General features: G+C 42.9%; 2 protein-coding genes across 3 annotated transcripts in view; one reads left to right on the forward strand and one right to left on the reverse strand.

Moving 5' to 3' along the window:
• Rpgrip1 (RPGR interacting protein 1) overlaps window positions 1-9,415 on the forward strand; it is a 56,863-nt gene extending 47,448 nt beyond the window's left edge. Inside the window, exons 23-25 of the mRNA XM_035453089.1 lie at window positions 3,772-3,856; window positions 8,359-8,489; window positions 9,219-9,415. Coding sequence (XP_035308980.1) covers window positions 3,772-3,856; window positions 8,359-8,489; window positions 9,219-9,331 — 329 coding nt within the window. The 3' untranslated portion in view covers window positions 9,332-9,415. The remainder of the gene's footprint in view (window positions 1-3,771; window positions 3,857-8,358; window positions 8,490-9,218) is intronic.
• Window positions 9,416-9,553: 138 nt separating this feature from the next.
• The window catches only part of Supt16h (SPT16 homolog, facilitates chromatin remodeling subunit), a 36,840-nt gene continuing 29,855 nt past the window's right edge, over window positions 9,554-16,538 (reverse strand). For both annotated transcript variants that reach the window (XM_027386665.1, XM_035452890.1), the window contains exons 23-26: window positions 13,908-14,037; window positions 12,442-12,571; window positions 11,931-12,008; window positions 9,554-10,882 (exon numbers count right to left, since the gene is read on the reverse strand). In XM_027386665.1, the coding sequence (XP_027242466.1) occupies window positions 10,737-10,882; window positions 11,931-12,008; window positions 12,442-12,571; window positions 13,908-14,037 (484 nt within the window). In that variant the 3' untranslated portion in view covers window positions 9,554-10,736. The remainder of the gene's footprint in view (window positions 10,883-11,930; window positions 12,009-12,441; window positions 12,572-13,907; window positions 14,038-16,538) is intronic.

Here is a 16,538-nt window from a genome sequence, read left to right on the forward strand (position 1 = left end):
TCACATTTTTGTGGGTCCTGCATGTCTAGTTTTATAAAGCAACAGTTAAACAGTTCAGGCAAAGGCAGCTTCTTGCCCAAATGGCTAGTCTTACCATGTCAAAGGCAAACTCTTTAACGAGTTTCTTCTATGCCCATCTTCCTCTCAGATGTAATTGGTGTACCAGGAGCAGTTGTGTCTCACTGTCAAGAAAAACCTTAACCCATTTAAATGCCATATATTCTGTAGGTCTTTGAAAGGTTTGAAGAATATCTATATATCTAGAAAACCTAACTAATATCAACAAATGAAGTTCCATTCCAATACAAAGTATCATTTCTATATCATATCCCTCCTTTTTCCTTTAAAAAGTGACTGACCAGTACCATTTCTAACCAACTAAATTTAAATGAAAACAAATATTCGGATCACCTGGGCCACTGCCTCAGGGGGTCCTGCCCCATAAAACCATACCAGTCTGGAAGGAATCCACAGTCCTTCACCCTCCAGGGAAACAAAAGCAGAAATTTCCCTCCCAAGTAATCTGTACTTTAACAACTGTTGCTCCTTCCCCAGCAATTAAACGATTTAAAGACAACACAATAGCATTCTTTTGTTAACAGCCACACATTTATGATGACATTTCATACACACATGTGGTCACACCATACATACAGAACAAAATTCACAAAGGAGAGGAGGTGTGGGGCAGGATGACCATCCTTGTCATTGCTTGGCATCTTTGGAGGGTCTTGAGGACTGTCGCATCTTTGTCCATTTCATATGGTCTTTTGTAGGGCCTGGGTCTTTTTTTTTATCTACTTGGACATATTCTATCCTAATTCTCATCCAATGTGACAGATGATGTGGATGGACTCTGTTTTGGAGCTGGGTCACTGGGGACAGGGGATGAAGACACTGGGTTCTGCATAGGGACATAGTTCTCTTCACTGTCTCCAGAGTCTGTGTTGGTGATGCTTTGTGTGGGGATGGAACGAACCAAGACTTAGTGACAGGAGACTTGAAAGGAAGTTCATTGATGACAGCATTGTTTTTCAGGTTAAAGGGTGGTGGCTTTGCTTTTCAGCCAGGCTTGAGGTGCCGATTGACCGGGGGTGGCTGGATCTCACTTCCTCCTCTGGAGCCTCTATGAATAGGAAGGGCTGTGGATGGGTAGCCTTGTGGGTCAAAGTGATGGGACATTGTGCTCATGGGGATGTCAGAACCTGGGTTTACGGGCACATAGTTGTCGTCAGAGCTGGCACTGTCTGATCGACCCACGATAGTCTTTTCTGGAGATTTAGCAGACCAGCAGGTGGTTTCTCTGCCTTGTGTTGGATACTTGTAGTCACTGACTGGAGGTCTTTGTTGAGGGCTGCCCCACCGAGGTGTCTGTGCCTTGAAGGTGTCTGCCTCAGACCCTGTGAGGCTGCCCTTCGTGTGGCTGTGTGAAGCCAGGCTGGAGCTCTTTTTTGTTGAAGGTCAGGCCTACATCCAACTGTTTACAGAAGTTTAGGCTGATAATCCGTAGGGTCTTTTTGGAGTGTTCATTCTTATTGTATTCTAGAACATCTGGGTCACCATTCATCTGACCACTCCGCAGGATAAACCAGGGTTTCTTCCAAGCATAGTGCCCCAACTTTTTCTCAGGAGGTGATTTCTCCAGCCAGATGGTGCACACCACATCATTGCCAGCTAACTGGAGTGCGCAGCGGGCTTGAGTGGACAAGGGCACGGGCTGCTGGTGCACAGTTTATGGGGGAGGGAATTCCCCAGAGGAGGATTTCTCATATTTCTTTAATAATTTTCTTAGCATTATTTCTGAATCCAAAGTTAAAATGAAATCTTACCAGTACCTTGTCTCTTTAAACTTTCTCTGTGTGATTGACTGTGATCTCTATTCCAAGCCAACTCTCTTAGGAGTTGAGGCACCCCTTTTCCAGCACCTTTCCAATCCAACTTTCTTAGGAGTTGAGGTACCCCGTTTTCATTGCCTTTCCAATCCAACTCTCTTAGGTGTTGAGGTACCTATTTTCTAGTACTTTTTGTCAATCCAACCCTCTTAGGAGTTGAGGCATCTGTTTTCTAGTACCTTTTGCAATCCACCCTGACAACTTCTCACTTGCTGGCCAGCCTTCTGAGGGTGATCTCTCAGGGTCCCCTTTTTCCCAATCTTGGTGGGACCTCCACTTGTGGCTGCTCTTAGCCACCACCAAGTCTGAGGATTGGGCAAAAGCCTGGAGATTTGGATGAACGACAGGACACCTGGTCCTTTTCTGAGAGAATGTCTCACCTTTATTGTGGCTAGCCTTATATACAAACTTACAAAAACCCCAGGTCAGAGGGTTCACAACAGGATATTGATCCTAGTGGGGTGAGGTCAGGAAAACAGGAGGCACATGTGGTTATGTTGGAAAAAAACTCTTAGAGACCCCATGGGGGCTGGGTCTCAACATTAACTCTTGCAGTGCTAAGTACCTTCACTTGCTTTAGTTTTCCTTCTTTTGATATTTCCTGCCCGCCTCTGCATCTAGAATGCTGGGATTAAAGGAATACCTTACCGTGCCTGGCTTGGTTTCTTATTTTAATAGGTGTTTCTCAGTAGCTTTCACAGGAATGGATATTGGAAGTAAATAGATATTTTTGGAGAAAGTTAGGCATGACATATTTTTCTACTCTCCTATTGGATATGTGGTCCAATATATTTGGTATACACACACACACACACACACACACACACACACACACACACACACACACACAAGGCAGGCAGCCACAGATAGTATGCACACACACAATTTTAGCTATTTTCTTTTTAAATTTTACTTAGGCTTTATTTATCTATCTACTTATCTATGTTTTTTTCAAGACAGGGTTTCTCTGTAGCTTTGGAGCCTGTCCTGGAATTTGCTTTGTAGACCAGGCTGCCCTCCAACTCACAGAGATCCACCTGCCTCTGCCTCCTGAGTGCTGGGATTCTGCCACCATTGCCCAGCAGTTAAGATTTATTTTCATTTCATGTTTGGGTATTCTTCCCACATGTATGTCTGTTCATCACAGGCACGCAGTGCCTGCAGAGGTCAGAAGAGGGCACTGGGTCCCCTTAGAAATAGAGATAGTAGTTAGCCATCATGTGGGTGCTGGGAATTGAACCTGAAACCTCAAAGCTTTTCACCTTTGAGCCATCTCTCCCACTCCAATTTTAGCTATTTTCTGTTTTGGCTTTTCGAGATAGGGTTTCTCTGTGTAGCCCTGGCTATCCTGAACTTCTTTTGTACACCAGGATGGGCTTGAACTCAAGAGTTCCACCTGCCTCTGCCTCCTGAGTGCTGGGATTAAAGGCACGCACCACACATCCGCCTTTTTTTTTTTTTTCCCCTGAGACAGGGTCTTACTATGTAGCACTGGCTGTGGTGGAACTCACTGTGTAAACACCAGGCTGGCCTCGAATTCAGAGATTGGCCTGCCTCTGCCTCACAAGTGCTGAGACTAAATGTGCAGCACGTCACTGCTATCAACTGGATTTTAGCTATTTACAATAAAACCTTATGAAACAGGGAGCCAACCTATAGGTCTTCTTTGCCTGTGTTTACTTTGTATCCCTGAAGGATATATCAGTCATGAGAGTCCTACATGCAAATAGCAACAGTAGCCCCCCACCCCCACCCCCCCTCCCCATTCCCAATACTGAGGATTGAATCTAGGACCTCTTGTATACGAGGCAAACACTGTACTACCATAGAGCTACAGCCTTATCCCTGTATTCTTTGCTTTTCTTTTCCTTTCAAACAGTGATAGACCTGGACCCAGTGGAACAACAAGGCAGAAGGCAGTTTCTGTTTGCCATGCTGCATGCTCAAGATCCTGAGGAGGGACGGTAAGCCATTTCACAGGGACAGTGCAGATATTCAGACAGGAGTCAGAAAGTTTGAGTTTTGTGCTTATGATAATATTTTAATAACTTAATTTTGTCTTGATGAATCTCCCTTCTACTGGAGTCAACTTCATGAATCTGAGCGCCCATTCAGTTATTTTAGGGTTAGTTCGTATTTCACTTGTGGCAAGGACTTGTATGTGCGTGACAACCATGATATGAATCGTGACACTGTTTTGATAGCATCCTACATGGGGCAGACAGAACATCTGGATATTCTTAAGTCATTTAACTAACGTCTCACATATACAGAAATACCGCTGGCACATCAATACTGTGTCATTCTAATACCCATCTTACACTTTTTGTTTTGTTTTGTTTTGTTTTTTTGAGACAGGGTTTCTCTGTGTAGCTTTGGAGCCTATCCTGGCACTCGCTCTGGAGACCAGGCTGGCCTCGAACTCAGAGATCTGCCTGCCTCTGCCTCCCGAGTGCTGGGATTACCACCAACGCCCGGCTTCATTTTACACTTTTTGTATTTTTTTTTCCAAGACAGGGTTTCTCTGCATCAGGCCTAGCTGTCCTGTAACTCGATTTGTAGACCAGGCTGCTCTTGAGCTCACAGAGATCAGCTTGCCTCTTACTCTCGAATGCTGGGATTAAAGGCGTGAACCACCACTGCCAGGCTTATACTTGTGTTTTTTACATTAATTTTTATTTAAATTAAAAACAATCTTATTTTACATACCAATCCCAGTTCCCTCTCCCTCCCATCCTCCCATGTCCCCCACGAAATCCCCATCCATTCCTCAGGGAGGGTGAGGCCTCTCATGGAGGATCTTCAATGTCTGTCACATCATTTGGGGCAGGTCCTAGGCCCTCCCCAGTGTATCTAGGCTGAGAGAGTATCCCTCCATAGGGAATGGGCTCCCAAAGCCCATTTATGCACTAGGGATAAATACTAGTTCCACTGCCAGGGGCCCCATAGACTGCCCAGGACCCCAACTGACATCCACATTCAGGGGGCCTGGTTCAGTCTTCTGCTGGTTCCCCAGATGTCAGTCTGGGATCCCTGAGCTCCCACTTGCTCAGGTCAGCTGTTTCTGTGGGTTTCCCCAGCATGGTCTTGATCCCTTTGCTCATCATTCCTCCCTCTCTACAACTGGATTCCAGGAGTTTGGCTCAGTGTTTAGCTGTGGGTATCTGCTTCTGCTTCCAACAGCTATTGGATGAAGGCTCTAGGATAGCATTTAAGGTAGTCATCAATATCATTATAGAAGGGCATTCATAGTTGGGGGTCATCCTTGTAGATCCCCTTGTAGATTTCCTTAGTGCCAGATTTCTCGTTAAGCCCGTAACAGCTCCCTTTCTTAAGGTGTCTCTTTCCTTGCTCTCCTCTGTTCTTTCCCCAACTTGACCTTCCGATTCCCTCATGTTCTTCTCCCCTCTTTCCTTCTCCTACCTTCCTCCCCCCTTCCCCCATGCTCCCAATTTACTCAGCTCTTGTCCCTTTTTCCTCCTGGGGGGGGGGTTGTGTGTCTATGTTTGTTTCTCTTAGGGTCCTTCTTGTTTCCTAGCTTTTCTGGTGTAGACTGTAGGCTGGTTATCCTTTGCTCTATGTCTAATATCCATATATGAGTGAGTACATACCATGTTTTTCTTTCTGTGTCTGGGTTACCTTACTCAGGATGGTTTCTTCTAGTTCCATTAATTTGCCTTCGAATTTCATGATTTCATTGTTTTCTTCCACTAAGTAGTACTCCATTGTGTAAATGTGTATTTTTTCATCCATTCTTCTGTTGAAGGGCATCTAGGTTGCTTCCAGGTTCTGGCTATTACAAATAATGCTGTTATGAACATAGCTGAACATCTGTCCTTGTTGTATGAATGTGCACCCTTTGGGTATATGCCTAAGAGTGGAATTGCTGGATCTTGAGGTAGACTGATTCCCATTTTCCTGGAAAACCATCATACAGATTTTCAAAGTGGCTGTACAAGTTTGCATTCCTACCAGGAATGTTCCCCTTTCTCTACATTCTCTCCAGCATAAACTGTCGTTGGTGTTTTTGATTTTAGCCATTCTGACAGATGCAAGATGGTATCTCAGAATTGTTTTGATTTGCATTTCCCTGATGGCTAAGGATGTTGAGCACTTTCTTATGTGTCTTTCAGCCATTTTAGATTCCTCTATTGAGAATTCTCTATTTAGATCTGTTCCCCATTTTTTAATTGGATTATTTTGTGTTTTGGAGTCAACCCTCTGTCAGATGTGGGGTTGGTGAAGATCTTTCTCTATTCTGTGGGCTCTGTTTTATCTTGTTGACTGTGTCCTTTGCCTTACAGAAGCTTCTCAGGATAGGTAGAATCAACATAGTAAAAATGGCAATCTTACCAAAAGCAATCTATAGATTCAATGCAACCCCCATCAAAATCCCAGCACAATTCTTCACAGACCTTGAAAGAACAATTCTCAACTTTATATGGAGAAACAAAAGACCCAGGATAGCCAAAACAACCCTGTACAATAAAGGAACTTCTAGAGGCATCACCATCCCTGACTTCAAGCTCTACTATTGAGCTGTTGTAATGAAAACAGCTTGGTATTGGCACAAAAACAGACAGGTGACCAATGGAATCAAATTGAAGACCCTAATATTAATCCACACACCTATGAACAGCTGACTTTTGACAAAGAAGCATAAAATTACACAATGGGAAAAAGAAAGTATCTTCAACAAATGGTGCTGGCATAACTGGATGCTGACATGTAGAAGATTGTACACAGATCCATATCTATCATCATGCACAAACTTAATTCAAATGTATGAAAGACCTCAACATAAATTCAGCCACACTGAATCTCTTAGAAGAGAAGGTGGTGGTGGGGCTGGAGAGATGGCTCAGGGGTTAAGAGCACTGACTGTTCTCCCAAAGGTCTTGAGTTCAATTCCCAGCAACCACATGGTGGTTCACAACCATCTATAATGAGATCTGGTGCCCTCTTCTGGCCTGCCAGGATAAATAAATAAGTAAATAAATAAATAATAAATAAATCGGAGGAAAAAAAAGTAGGAGGTACCCTCAAACAAACTGGTACAGGAGACCATTTCCTGAACATAACACCAGTAGCAGACACCGAGATGGACAATTAATAAATGGGACCTCCTGAAACTGAGAAGGTTCTGTAAGGCAAAGGGCACAGGTATACTTGTATTTTAAAAGATACTTTAAAATTGTATGTGTGGGGCTGGAGTGATGGCTCAGCAGTTAAGAGCACTGTGCCATTTTCAACACAACAGCTCACAACCATCTAACACTCTATTCCAGGGGTTCTAAAGCCCATGCACAGCTAAACACAGAATTTTTATAAAACTTTTACTTATGTGTATAGGCATTCTATCTGCATTTCGTCTTCTTCTGGCTTCTAGAAATATTACTTTCCTTTATGTTCTTCCAGAGGCCATCCTCTTCTACTTCCTGTTAGGTTTCAGTTGACTTTGCCTTTGGTGTTTTTAACAGTATGGCACAGCAGACAGCACCTTGTTTGTCAAAGCTGGTTTTGAATCCCAGCTCCTACTTTTGAGCTCTCTGGTCTTTGCAGTGTTGGCTGAATGCTCTTTTAAGAGTGACAGAAATTATCCACAGCACTTGAGCTTGTCTCTAGTCCATAGCAATGCCAGTAACCAGGCTTTCTGTAGACCCAAGGACCGAAGTCAGTATACTCTTTCACACTGCTGTCTCATCACAATTAGTAACATTTGCTTTTCAAAGAGCCAGCAGTGTAGGTGCCATATACTTGCAATCATAACACTTGGGAGGTGGAGACGGAAGCCAGTCTACTTAGATAGCTATGTAGTGAGTTGCACTACATAGTGCTCCTTGAGATAGTGGAGCCTAGGCTCCATGAGATAGTCTCAAGACTGAGGCAGATTAATGGGTAAGTGCTTGCTTCCAAATCTGACACTTGAGTTCAATCCCCAGACTACACTTGGGGAAGCAGAGAACTAACTCCCAAAGTTGTCCGGACTTCTTTGGGTGTTGAACCCTTCCCAAAACTGACTCCTGACTTTTGGCTCCTTAGAAAATGGAGGGAGGCAGGGGATGGGATTCAGATTCAGGGAAAACACTATTTATGGTTACTTTTCCATTTTTCTTTTATGTCTATGAATGTTTAGCTTCCATGCCTGTGTACCATGTGGATTGCCCACAGAGGCTGCCAGATTCTCTGGGACTGGATTGATAGATGATTGTGAGCTACCAGGTGATGCTGAGAGTCAAACCGGGATGCTCTGAAGAGTAACCAATGCTCTGTCTTATTCCCTCAGCCACCTCTCCAAACTCCATGATTATTACACAGTGTTTCTCTGTGTAGCCCTGGCTGTTCTGGAACTCACAGAGATCTGCCTGCCTTTACAGCCAGAGTGCTGGGATTAAAGGGGTGCGCCACCACAGCTCAGCAAATGTTCATTAAATTTTAAATGGATTCCTTTTTTGTTTGTTTTCAGTTTAAAGTTTACAGTGGTTAGTGAACCTCTGGATGAAGAAAAGAAAGAATGTCAAGATGTAGGCTATGCGTTCCTTGAACTGTGGCAGATACTTGAATCTGGAAGAGATATCCTAGAGCAAGAACTAGAGAGTGAGTAATAAAATTTCTACTTCTTAGTTCCATTTATTCATAAAGAAAATAATCTACTTATGTGTAGCTTTTGTTAACCTGTTGACTTAACTGTGAGGTTGATGGACAAATGCTTTTAAGTCTTTCCCCAACAGCTATGTTTCATTCTGGATCATGTGTATGCTTGTCTAGACTCAATCCCCAGAAGTGGAGGAAAAAGTTGGTCTAATTTTTTTTTTTAACCTTCATTATCTATGTGTACACTTGTGTAAATGTCAGGGGACAACCTGTAGGAGTCAGTTTCCTGCCTTCTACTATGTAGTTTCTGAGGATTGAACTCAGCTTGTCAGGTTTGTCTTCGCCCACTGAGCTGTCTGGCCAGCCCTAAAAACCCTTTCTTCTCTGTTCTAGCTTCTGTGCTCCTTTTGTTTCCAAAGCACCTTAATCTTTTCCTCATGTATGTAAACTACACTATAATGGTTTCATTTTCTTATGAATGAGGCAATAACTCCAACGTGACAAATTTCAGGTATTAAAAGTGTATAATTGGATGGGTGTGATGGATGGTATAGGCCTTTAATCCCAGAACTCAGGAGGCAAAGGCAGACTCAGTTTGAGGCCAGCCTGGTCTATACAGTAAGTTATGGGCCAGCCAGGGCCAGAGTGAGACCCTGTCTCAAACATATAAAGAAAACAAAAGTGTGTAAACAGAACACTGCTGCTGCCTAATGGCTTTATCCTTCTCCACAGTTGTCAGCCCTGGAGACCGGGCCATCCAAATTGGAAGGCTGAAGGTTTCCCTTCGAGCAGCTGCTGCCCTCCATAGCATTTACAAGGAGATGACTGAAGATTTGTTTTCATGAAAGAACTACTCCACTCTAAGATTTGAGAGAACCACAGTGAGAGTCTCTTATAAAGTAACATGCTATGCCATAAATCTGGTCTCCTGTGCTATCTGCTCTCTTTCTCAAACTAAAGGCAAGGCTTACAATTTTTGTGGTACTAGGCAGATTTGGTAGTAGGCAAATTTGATTTCAGGAACTGCAAAGAAATGCTCATAAAAAACAATTTACAAAACAAAAAACAAAAAAAAAAATCCCAGTTTATTTATCTTTTAGTTCTTCCAAAATTCAAAATATCAAGTCCTACTGCTAAGGAGAGAAAACAAAACAAACATAAAATCTGAGAAGCCCCTTCTCTTAAAGTCACAGCAGAGGAGGCAAAGTGGGACAGGTGGATGTAGAGAAGCTGCAGGGAGGACGGCAAGATAAAGTCCCCCAGTTCTTCAAAGCTGATCATCAGAAGTGACCAACACAAGATGCTGCAGAGAAAGGAAAGGCAGGAGAAGCAGAGTCCAGCCTTGTGGGTGTGGCCTCCTTCCCGCTTCTCTTCTTGTCAAGACATGACTTACTCTTTCAGATGTGTATTGATTCCCTTGAGCCTCCCTCTAGATGTCATCTGCAGTGTATGAGGCATGACCTTTCTTCCTTCGATGTATCAGAGGAGACAGTGGTAATTTTGCCTTCTGGCATTGTACCACATATGGACTTGAGAAGAAACCTAGCCATGGAGTGCCAGTGCTTATGTCTTCCAAGGCAGCAGAAATGCCTCAAAATGTGCATGAGGCAAGAAACCAGGAAAATTAAGACCAGCCATGAGCCCACCCTGCCTTTAGCTCAGCTGTGTATATCACAATCATCGCAGAGCCCAAGAACCTTTCTTGAGAACTTCAGATCTGGAACTTAAAGGGACGGAAGGAGGGCTGAACCTGTGGGGCCAGAAACATGCTCCAGCTAAGTGTGGTGGCTCAGGCCTGTAATCCCAGCACTTGGGAGGCAGAGCAAGAGGATTACAAGTTTGAGGCCAGCCTGGTTTACAGAGACTGTCTCAAAAAGCCATGAAAAATAAAAATGCAAAGAAAAAAGAATTATAGTAGAAATAGCTAATGGTCAGTTTACCACTGTCTTGGTAATTCAGCTTTGAAATACCAAAGATAGGTTGTCAGATGAAAACAAACGGTATCGAGTGGGAGGGGCCTCCTGCCCTTCAACATCACCTCCCTTGCCAGCCATCTGAAACGGGGCCACTGGCACATGTCCTGGTGGGCCTGGAATTCCCCGAGTAGCTTGGTCCGCACAAATGGCCCCCAAACCCATAAACACAAACGGCAAAACTTCAACAAAACCAAAAGGAAAAACAGTTTCTATGTCATGTCGGATTTTTAGGAGTTGTCTGCAGAGAGATTAGAGCAGAGGACCACGGTTCATATTACTTTCTCTTTTTCTTGGGGGGTGCAGAGCTGTGTCTGGAACCACGGTTTGAGCCACGGCCTGAACTATGTACAGATGCCTTCCTCTTCCGGCTCATACTTCGACTCTGTTCTTCTTCTTCCTCGTAACGGCTTTCACGGTCCGCTAAGCAGAAGGCAGAGTGATTCATTAGCTTAAAATTCCTACTATTAGCAAATAACAGGAGCCAGTACATCAACTTGAATGTTAATGTTCATTTAGTCAGTTACTAGTTATTTAGTCAGTTACTAGTTACTAGACAACCGCTTAAGCTTTTGGGGCCTGAGCTTTTTTAAGGAGAATTAAAAGGGTACCTGCCCAAAGCACTTACCACAATGCTAGGACACAGCAGCAAACATATTCATTTTAATTTTTAACAACTTCTATTTGGGGCTTGACTTTGATGACACCAACACCAAACTAGACAATATTCCTAATTGTAACTCTCTCACTATGAGGAATCACACTTCTGTGCACACTGAAAAAACTTGATGGAATCAACCTCACCTGGACCCTCATTATAGATCTTACCTCTCCTATTGTCAAGTTCTACCTGTGGCTTAGATTTTGTTTTCATCTATATGTATTTTCTGTGTCTGTGTGTTTTGGGGAGCACCTAGGGCAGAGGCTGAAATTAGCTGTCTTCCCCAACTGCTTTCCATTTTATGAGACAGGGTCCAGGACTGAACTTGGAGTCTGCTAATGGGATAGTTGGGCCAGCCAATAATCCCCAAGGACCCTCACATCCTTGCCACCCCAGCACTGGGATTACCAGCATACACTGCTGTGACCAGTTTTTATGTAAGGGCCTTATAGGGAGCGAAACTCAGGAACCCCACCCCTTTTTAAATTTTGATTTTGGGTTTCTTTGTGTAGTTTTGGAGCCTATCCTGGAACTCGATCTGTAGACCAGGCTGGCCTTGAACTCACACCTCGGCCTCCTGGGATTAAAGGCATGTGCCACCACTGCCCAGCCAAACTCAGGTTCTTAAGCTTGAATGGCAATCACTTTAACTGAGCCATCTCCCTAATCTCCTGCCCAAACAACTTTATAGTATTCTTTTCCAAGTCTAATTTGCTCTTAACATTAACACTTCAAAACAAAGAATAGTGTGAAAATTGCACATAAATTAAATGACTAAATAAGTGACCCAAAACAACAAATTTTAAAAACCTTTTCGAGCTTCTTCTTCTAGCTCATCCCAGTCCTTCCCGCTCTCTTCTTCACTGCCCAGAGACTCCTTGGAATAGTCTGCAACAATATTGATAGTACATTGATCATGCAGAAATACAGCAGAATGTAAAACATTTTCCCTTTAAAAGCAATCTCTAGGAATGATGAGGAAGCCATGGTGTTTTCTCCTTTAAAATTTGTGATGTGTGGGTATGCTGGCCTGTGCACGTGCAGCCAAGGAGGATGTTGTTTACCGTACTTCCTTCCAACAGGGGCTCTCAGTAAGTTTGGAGCGCCTGGGGTTTTTGGCTGGTGGCCTATACATCCTTAAATCCCTCTTGTCTCTGTCCATCCCCTCCATCCCCCCAACTCTGTCATTCCCTAGTGCTATTACAAGAGAGCTTGTCTGGCTTTTTACATAGATTCTGGGGATCTGAGCTCAGGGTCTGTAATAACGGTGCTGTTACAAACACTGAGCCATTTTTGTAGCCCAACAAATATCCTCTCTAACCTGATTCTTCTGCTTCTGATGAATAATCTTCATCACTGTCCTCTTCTTCCTCTTCATAGTCATCCTCAGAAGGATTAAAAGTCTCATCTTCGATCTCAGACTCAGAGTCTCCATCCTCGGCATCACTTCCCTGGTGAAGTACAGAAAGCAGAAGACCCTTTTACTCATTGGCTCATATTCACCTAACAAATTAATTCAATGTACTCAATATACTATCATTTCATATATAAAACTCAAAAATAAGAAAGCCAAATGACCAAGAGATAAAGGAATTGTCTTAAAATTATTCATTAAGGTACACTTATTAGATTCTCAACAGTCATTTCATCTGTTTTTGTCTGTGGGAATTAATGACAAAACACACTTTGTATTAATGACTATGGCAAGGCAGGAACTCTATTTAAAACACGTTTTTAATTAAAAAAAATTTTTTTGAGACAAGGTCTCACTGTGCAGTTCTCACCTGGCACTCGCTATATATATTAGACTGGTCTCGAACTCACAGAGATCTGCTTGCCTTTGCCTTCTGAGTGCAGAAATTAAAGGAGTGTGTTATCACACTTGGTGACTATTATTTATTATTGAAGATTAATGTTTTAAAAATTTTATGTGTACAGGTATTTGCCTACATGTATGTCTATGAACCCGGTGTGGCAATTCTGTGGGAGACAGAGGAGGGCTTCAAATCCTCTGGAATGGAGTTGAATGGTTGGGGGCTGCCATGTGGGTGCTAGGAACTGAACTTAGGTCCTCTGAAGGAGAAGACAGTGCTCTTAACTGCTGAGTTACCTCTTCAGCCTCCAGAGGACTATTTTTTTTTTTTTTAAGATTTTTATTTATTTATTATGTATACAACATTCTGCTTCCATGTATATCTTCACACCAGAAGAGGGCACCAGATCTCATAACGGATGGTTGTGAGACACCATGTGGTTGCTGGGCACTGAATTTATGACCTTTGGAAGAGCAGTCAGTGCTCTTAACCTCTGAGCCATCTCTCCAGCCCCAGAGGACTATTTTCTAAAGTACCCCCCCCCCCCAGACAGGGTTTCTCTGTGGCTTTGGAGGCTGTCCTGGAACTAGCTCTTGTAGACCAGGCTGGTCTTGAACTCACAGAGATCCTCCTGCGTCTGCCTCCTGAGTGCTGGGACTAAAGGCATGCGCCACCATCGCCCAGCTTTAAAGGACTTTTTGTAATAAGCCTCAATCCCATCTCCTCCAAACACTAAGAAACTCTGTGAGGAATAGTTTTATAAATTGAAAGAAATGTGGGCAGTGACTACCAACACCTAATAAATGTATCATTTTCCTGCAAAAGAAGCAATAATACCAAGTTGTGCTTTTAGCTTGTCTCTGGTTAGGTCCTTTATGTGCTACTCATAGATGTCATTCTCTTAAGTGCCTAAATGACATTAGGCAATACTGCATACCAAAATAAAAAAAAAAGAAACCCCACACTCACGCACCTCACCCTCAGGTTCCAGGAAAGACCAGCCACCTTGTTCAAAGAAGCCCTCGGGGTCATCAACAATGGTCTTCATAATTTTAGTCCAGTTGAGGGACTGTACTCCTTCTGTGTATTTTAGGTCACAAGAACTAAAACGACATTACAAAATCAGGATCAAATTGCATTTCTGACAATATAAACTGTCACTATGACTATTAGCTTTCCTGGGCATGCCCTAAATGGCTGGTATTTGAATTTCCAGAGCATTGAACCTCATGGCAGAAAGCATTCCAACCCATACAAACTTTGTTCCTTAAACAATTCTGAGTTCATCTTTTCCCTCTTCAGAACCAATGAGTCTGTTCTTCATTTGTCTTTGTATGACTCACCCAAACTCCCTTACCCCTCACTGATGCCACCTTAACTTATCATCAGTTCTGAGGTTCTCTTCATTCATTCACCCAGAATGAAGAACCAAGGGCAGTTTCCATTGGCCTGTCCCACATCATTCCTCTGGTTTCCTATCATTTTTATTTGGCAGAGGCTCTATCTGAGGAGGTGCATATCTTTTCCTTCTTTCTTTCTTTCCTTCCTTTTTTTTTTTTAATGACAGGGTTTCTCTGTATTGCTTTGGAGGTTGTCCTGGAACTCATTCTGTAGACCAGGCTGGCCTCGAACTCACAGAGATCTGCCTGCCTCTGCCACCCGAGTGCTGGGATTAAAGGTGTGTGCCACCAACACCGGGCTCATATTTTTCTAAGTATGTAAAATGTTCGTAATTTCTAAGGTGCTTAAATGACATTTTATAAACTTGTGGACTGTTACATTAGAGCAGATGACTGAGAAAAGGGGTTTTAGAGAGATGGTCCAGCAGTTACGAGCTCTTGCAGAAAACCCAAGTTCAGGTCCCATTCTCACTTGGTGGCTCACAACCGCCTACTACCCCACAGAGTTCTAGGGGATCAGATTCCATCCCCCCTCTTTTTTCTTTTTTTTTTTCAATTTATTATGTATTCAACATTCTGCTCCCATGCACACTTGCACTCCAGAAGAGGGCACCAGATCTCATTACGGATGGTTGTGAGCCACCATGTGGTTGCTGGGAATTGAACTCAGGACCTCTGGAAGAGCAGTCAGTGCTCTTAACCTCTGAGCCATCTCTCCAGCCCCAGATTCCCTCTTTTAAACTCTGTGGGCACTAGGCATACATGTGGTGGATATACACTCATGCAGGCAAAGCACTCATACTTCATAAAAATAAATCATTAACATATGTCCTGCCTAAGACCTACCAACAGAATCTGCTTTACACAATGTTACTTACATTAAAATTTCTACTTTCCCAGGATGGTGGTGGCGCACGCCTTTAGTCCCAGCACTCGGGAGGCAGACGTAGGCAGATCTCTGTGAGTTTGAGACCAGCCTGGTCTACAAGAGCTAGTTCCAGTACAGCCTCCAAAGCCACAGAGAAACCCTGCCTCGAAAAACAAAAACAAAATTTCTACTTTCTAAATCTTAATTAACCTGGGTCTTCTGCAAAAGCTCATTATCTACTCTATAGACTCTACTTTTCTCTTAGTAATAAGTATGGAGTACAGTCCTTTCCACATCGAAATAACTAGAAAGCCAAATGGAAGAACAGTTTATAGACAATGGAAGAAAACAAGAGCGTGTAGCCCAGTTCTTTGGAAGATGAAAACAAACAAGGTTTTGTTTCAAATCTGCCTCAGTTCTAACTGGGGCAACTCAAGGCAGAATACAGGAAATCAAGAAACATTTCATACTATATACCACCATGCTCTCTCCACCCCAAAATTCCCTTTTTGTTGTCCTTTGCTGGCCAGGTTTTAGGAATCTGTATTTCAGCACCTAAGAGCTGGGAATGGTTTATATCATTTGATTGTATGATTTCAGCCTCCCTAACCCTTCACCCATTCCCTTTGCTAAATACACTGCCCTCTTCTGTTTCTGTGAACACAGTACTAGTTACTAGTGTTACTGAGATTGTTTTCCATCTTTCCATTCACACCCAAAGTAGCTAATGTATTCGGTACATATAGTACTACAAGTAACCCTTTACTTCCTAGTGTTTGGCACTGAAAAGCATAACTATTTTCTTATCTGTCCATTACTGTACTTTCATTATAGATTACCCTTTGATAGTGATTAATTCTGCAGACAGATTTTAATAGCAAAGTAAGACTAGAGGATTATGCCTTGTGACCTGGCTACCAGTATAGCTGGGGAAAATAAGATTGCAACCTGAAACAATAGGGGCAGTCAGGTGAAAAAAAAAAAAAAATCAAATCCAACCAATGGCCACATAGGCAAAAGTCAGTCACTCTACCTACCTACCTACAGAGTGACATCATTGCTCCCAAAATCATTAAAACAGAACCCAGAAGACTACACAAACTCCTAAACAAATTCCAAGAGAACACTACTGCTGAAGGAAATAAGATAATATAAGCTATGAAAATATAAGCCATGGGGTTACAGAGTTGGCTCAGGGGTTAAGAACACTGGCTGCTTTTCTAGAGGACCTGGGTTCAATTTACAAGTTCAGTGGCAGCTCACAACTGTCTGTAACTCCTGTTCCAGGGGATCTGACACCTTCACACCAATGCACATAAGATTTTTTTCTTTTTTT

Source organism: Cricetulus griseus, assembly GCF_003668045.3.
Source record: "Cricetulus griseus strain 17A/GY chromosome 1 unlocalized genomic scaffold, alternate assembly CriGri-PICRH-1.0 chr1_1, whole genome shotgun sequence".
Lineage (NCBI taxonomy): Eukaryota > Metazoa > Chordata > Mammalia > Rodentia > Cricetidae > Cricetulus > Cricetulus griseus.